Source organism: Plasmopara halstedii, assembly GCF_900000015.1.
Source record: "Plasmopara halstedii genome assembly, contig: Scaffold_208, whole genome shotgun sequence".
Lineage (NCBI taxonomy): Eukaryota > Oomycota > Peronosporomycetes > Peronosporales > Peronosporaceae > Plasmopara > Plasmopara halstedii.
The window spans coordinates 3,379-8,967 of record NW_020187129.1 but is presented as its reverse complement, the minus strand read 5'-3'; the positions used below and the strand labels follow the sequence as shown (position 1 = coordinate 8,967).

At 44.3% G+C, this 5,589-nt stretch overlaps 2 protein-coding genes across 2 annotated transcripts; both read right to left on the bottom strand.

Annotated features, from left to right (window-relative positions):
• Positions 1-3,588: 3,588 nt before the first annotated feature.
• PHALS_02988 (uncharacterized protein) lies at positions 3,589-3,835 on the bottom strand (the record flags this gene model as incomplete). The annotated part of the gene is made up of 2 exons (XM_024720812.1): positions 3,589-3,662; positions 3,715-3,835. 2 exons carry the CDS (start codon positions 3,833-3,835, stop codon positions 3,589-3,591), a joined length of 195 nt encoding a protein of 64 aa, XP_024572807.1.
• An 856-nt stretch (positions 3,836-4,691) lies between these two features.
• Positions 4,692-5,165, bottom strand: PHALS_02987 (uncharacterized protein; the record flags this gene model as incomplete). The annotated part of the gene is made up of 2 exons (XM_024720801.1): positions 4,692-4,751; positions 4,971-5,165. The coding sequence occupies 2 exons, from the start codon at positions 5,163-5,165 to the stop codon at positions 4,692-4,694; spliced, it is 255 nt and encodes an 84-aa protein (XP_024572806.1).
• Positions 5,166-5,589: the final 424 nt, after the last annotated feature.

The window sequence follows — 5,589 nt, the reverse complement described above, 5'->3', positions numbered from 1 at the left end:
GATTCCATGTTCGGATACCTGACTGTCCTCTGGCGCTTGGCGTCCAGGTTCGCATCTTAAAATTTACCGAGCTCAACAGAACGCTTGAGTGTGTTGGTGATTGTACCTCCACTGACATTAATCTGATGGTTCTTTTCTAACCACTTGATAAGCTCCTTGTGTGTCAGCTTCGGATTCTTCTCCTTGTGTTGACACAGTGCAATACGTATCTTGTCTGTCATGGTTGTGTGTTTAGCTCCACGTGAACCCATTGCTGGGCAATGTATTTGTTACAGTTCAACTGTTTCGATGTTTTAGAAAAAATACGTGTAGGGCTCTTTGGGAATGGTGTTGTCTAAATATACCCAGCCTGGGTTAGGGAATTTTTGATAATTATGCTACCCTCCCTAATTTAAAACCCTCTCTAAATTAAACACTGTCCCACAGTCCCAACATGTTTAATGTAGACAGGTTTTACTGTATATGGCTACAACACATAACGTGATGTACTGCAACGCGGTTGCCGAGCACTTTGCATCATAAAAGATTTGCTTCTTGGAATCTGTGGTAACAAACACAAAGAGGATGGGTCCGTCTGGAGCGGGCCCGAGAACTACTAAGAAAACAAATACTGTTAGTATGCTCTGCTATTACACCTTAACTATTTCTCATTATGTAGCTAGAAGTAACCCACATATTCTCCTTTTATCGGGATTGTATCATCTTCGTAATTATCGATATTCCAGTGTAATTGTATCGTAATTATTACGATTGTACCCAATCTAAATGCTGAGAGCAAAGATTAACCATACTTGCCCTCCTTACACCAAAGCCTATGAGCATACCGCTCCGAACAGAAGCATCAATATGATTTAGACCACACTGAGATAAACATTCTTCTATACTGCGAGTGCAGGATCGCTCCACGAGCATTATTGCACCTACAGTTCCAATCCACTCTCTGTACTTTACCGCACCTGCTCTCCTGAACATTCTTGCAACAAAACTCCGCTCCCATGCATTAAATAATATGGTGAAAGGAGCTTCCGCCAAAAGCGCGGTCTTTGTGACCAACACGCTTGATAAAAATATCGTTGAGGATGTCGAGGTGATTTTTTGGCCCCCAGTCACTCTTTGTGCAACGGGGCTGCCGTAGCTCTTTGCTTAGAGGAAGCTTACAAAGGTTTCCGACCTTACGTTCTATACTAGAACCAGAACGAGTGTAGCTGATCGCTATCCGCTACCTTCAAGAATACTAAAACCTTAACCCAAGGCAAATAATCTTTTCTGCTCAAAGTTCAAATTGAATTTAATTGTTTTATTTGTGGCAGAGCCGCCTACATTTAAAATCTTAGGTTCTCCTGATTAGATAGCAAAACCTAATCAATATGCATAACTACTGGCAGTTCCGCCACGTAGTGGCTTCTTGATACGGTGTAGCCACACCATTGTGTGATTACACCGACTTGTGCGATCTAGACCTTTGTACGGTCACACCATCTTGTGTGACCCACCCTTTTATACCAGGGTACGTGTAACTTGGTTACACTTTGACTCCCGATTAAACACGTCAACCCTCACCCGCCGATACATAGTCAGGTCGTTTTTAGAAGGGTGCGCTGTCTGCACTCAGCCTCCCCGCTGAACTTTGTGCCCTATTTCATCAGCAAAAAATTTCCGACACCCCGCCGTGAAATTTACGACAACATTTACTTCCTTACAACAGAACTGGCCCTTTACTGCACGCGCGAGAATCACACTAACTCCTGCTCGAATCACTTCATGATTTCGATATCAAATTGTTTACTATCGCTCACCCTGTAAGTGCAGAAGGTTCACGTGCCTTTGCATGTGAGTTATCCACTCACAGTAGAACAAAGGAAGTGTGGAAAAGCTGCATCGCAAGCGCTTTCTCAAACTATAGATCATCGCTCCTCAAAAGGACCAGCTGGTGAAGCGCGTGCCCTCCGTAGGAGATAACCCATAGGTGCTTAAGTTGTCAAATATCTGTACAGTACATAACTCTATATGCCCACTAGACAAGAAAAGCACTCCGCCCAACTCATCTTTAGACGTTACAAGCCATCTTCCATACTGCAAAAAATTAGCACAACGCTGTTATCGAAGATACAGCCCATCGCCTCAGGCTGTTTGAATCCACGGTCGTCTCCATGAGACAGCTGTAACAGCCACTATACAATGACCTTTGTACCGCCAGGTCGGTCATATCCCACTTCTGGGAAGTGTACAGTGACTAGCTGCCTTGCCTCTTCTTCAAAGAAAGAAAATGAAATCCCGAAGACATACCAGGTCGTTGGCGCTCACGGCACTGCAATGTTGCCAAAGTATCACTTCAAACTCCTAATTTTTTGTTTAATTCACTTCACAAGGTGCTGGGCGGTCCACCAAACGTTTTACATGACATCGGGCCGCCGAATGCTCTTCTGCAGTGCCGGCGAAGGTCGACCCTCTAGTGGCTGGCTCTCATGAGCTATCTTAATCATGGCTGTACATCGACTCTCTCGAAGAACACGGCGTGCATCTTAGGCCGCAATGAGCCAGTCCTCACATTTGATTTCTCTGATGCTTTATCGCATGCCTACCTTAGGCTTCCCCAACGGTTCAGACCCGCTTCTAAGTAGAGGGTCGCTATTGAGGATCGTGAAGACAATACTTCGTCTGCGGAAGAGCCCTTCACGTTCGGCTGGATAGTCAGATCAGAATCGCGAGAAAATCAGTAAGGCCACATAGAACACTGGCTTTGCTTGCATTCTTCATGGTTAATTTGAAGAATTACTCAATTCTTCTTTTGCGATGACCGCGAACGGTCCGATGATAAATAAGTGGTCTATCGGGCGTAGACACTGCATATATTGATATGCTAACTGCATCGGAAAGTTTGCCAACAAAACATGTTCGTGTGTGTTTCGCCTGCCTTTGACATCAGCATGCTCTTCTTCTTTTTGAATCAGCTTTTGCGTCGTGCACCCTGCGCATAACGCTTAATGTTATCGAGCAAAATCACTGATTTTGTTAGCCGAGATGGTATCAACAACTCTGTTCTGATTGGCAGCCCCTGCCTTACAAAGATCAGAGCCACTTCGTGGCGGTGTCAAAGGTACCCATGAAGTCCAAGCCATTTGTGTAAAGTGAGGTAAATCGTGTCGAGGCATGTGCAGCGTTATAAAACACGAGTTAACGAGTGAGTAACTCGCTTTAGCCCCGTGGTGTCCCCACACAAGCGCTTTGGAGGGTATTCTCCACAACGCAGTTTGTATGCCCCGCCTGACTACTGGTATCCTTTGCTTGGTACTGACTTTGAGATCGACATAACAAATGCGACAATATTTCAAGTACAACAACCTACAATACGGAGCGCCCATCACGAACAATAAAAGCACTTTAATGACCGTCATGTGGCCGCATCAAAAATTAGAAATCGGACTTGTGAGATGAAATTCAGATATCTGCAATCATCAAGAAGTTATAGTATATTGGCACAGCTTTTCCCGTCAAGTTTGAGAAATTGATCGTAAAATTCGACTCCCACTTTTACCAACAATCTTCGGACTGTTGCCAGCTGACTTTTAAACAAATTTGCCTCAGCATCTATGGCTCCTTAGCAATCCAAAATATGTTGGAGGACTCATTATAATGTACAATGTTCGTGTTCGCAATAAAACCTTAGAATGTCAGTTTAAGAACATACTGAAAAGCTTTGCTCGACATACGAACTATGGCGACCTTGATCAATGGCAATTTCTAATTGCTCTTGCGACAAAGATTCCGACAATGACGTCGATGACGAATCTCTAATATCCCTCTTGAGTTGAGCCTGTAGTGATAGGAATCTCATGATTCGGGGATGGATAAAATACATGGGTCAGAATGAGTGATATCCTAACCAATTGTTGACCAATAAATGTACATTTACGATTATCGATGCTACGGGGTTAAGCCATTGCTGCGCTTGAATTTTGACCCGTCCAAGCTGCACTGAGAAACTGCTTGCAGGATCGGACACCGCGACTGTTGGGGACGTGCCGAACTGCGGCGATACTGAAGCATATGTGTCGAAAAAACTCCTACTTTAAGCAACAAGCGAAGCGAAATCGCGTGCAAGAAATGTGGTAAGGGCAAAAGAGTAAGTTAGCGACAAAGCCAGTGGTCACACCATTTGCAGCGGGGCTGCAGTAGCTCTTTGCTCAGATGAAGCTAAGCTAAGGTCACCGACCTTACGTTCTTTATAAAAAAAACAGTACGAGTGCAGCGGATTGCGATCCGTAACCAAGGAAAGGAGGCTCTTCCGTTCCCGAATTGAAATTGCATTGAATCAGTTTAGCTGCGATAGAGCCGCCATATTCCAAACCCTAGGTTTTCCAACTTAATACAGCGATACCTAATTAATATAGTAGAATCTAATTTATTTGCATTACAAATAGCAGCGGCTACTTGTTTCAGTGTAGCCTCACCAATGTGTGTTTACACCACTTGTGTAATCCACAACTTTGTACGGTCACATCATCTTGTGGGACCTCGTCGAACCTCCAACACTCTTTTGATATATGTAAGGACAGTTTGGAGTGTATCGACTAAAGTGTCGGGATCATGTTGTAGCGGGGTGACATGTAACAAGGTATAAGTAGCGCCACCAGGTAACTGAAAAATTAACCGCTACATTGACCGTGTCACTCAGCATTGCGTTGCAGAATTCATTCTGCACGCATACTCTGCCGCTGGATTGCCACATCAATCGCTTCTCGCGTGGATTTCTGAATATTATAAACGGATAACAGAAACGGTAAGCACTGGGATGATTGCAATGAATTGCGATCATCGATGTGGCACCAAATATATGTTCTGAAAGGATGCAGGCTGGCCTAGACTGATCAACTTAACATTCTACCAACCCGTAATCAGAACGCTCAGCTTTTCGTCACCGCGAAAGTTGTGGTCTGATAAGTGATTGATTTTGCTACTCTTACTCGTACTCGACAGCATGACAAGTTTATTGCAACGGGGCTGCTGTAGTTCTTGTCGAGACTAAGCTTCGACTCAACATATTCGCACTCACAAATGCACAGCAAATGTGATTGAATGCTTTCCTGATGAGCCGAATCGTGAGCGTCGCAAGTAACTGGATACCTAGATCTGGTATTAAGACGAATAATATAAATGTGAAGCATCTGTGCTTGCTAGCCATAAACCAAAATGCGTAGCGTGAGGCTTGTACTGTACGTGTTGGACAGACCTACCCTTTACGGACAGCATCAACAAGCACTTTGGTTCTTCCGGATGGTGTAATGTGGACGTAGACCAATTTGGAATATGCACCCCGTCATACCCTTCTCTACTGAAATCTGTGACTATACTAGCGCTAGCACTTATTCTGCCTCTTTAAGACATTGCACAATATGATTGCTCAAGGAGCCCCGCTACGCTTGGGATTCCTTCCTTCAAACATCACCGCATCGAGAGTCCTTCCCCTATCGTGCTACCATGGATTCACAAGCCTCCGAGGGTATGTCTATTGCGCCGGAAACTTTGATTGTGTAAAACCACACTGGACAACTGAGTGGAACTCAAATGTATGCGCTTAAATAATGCATT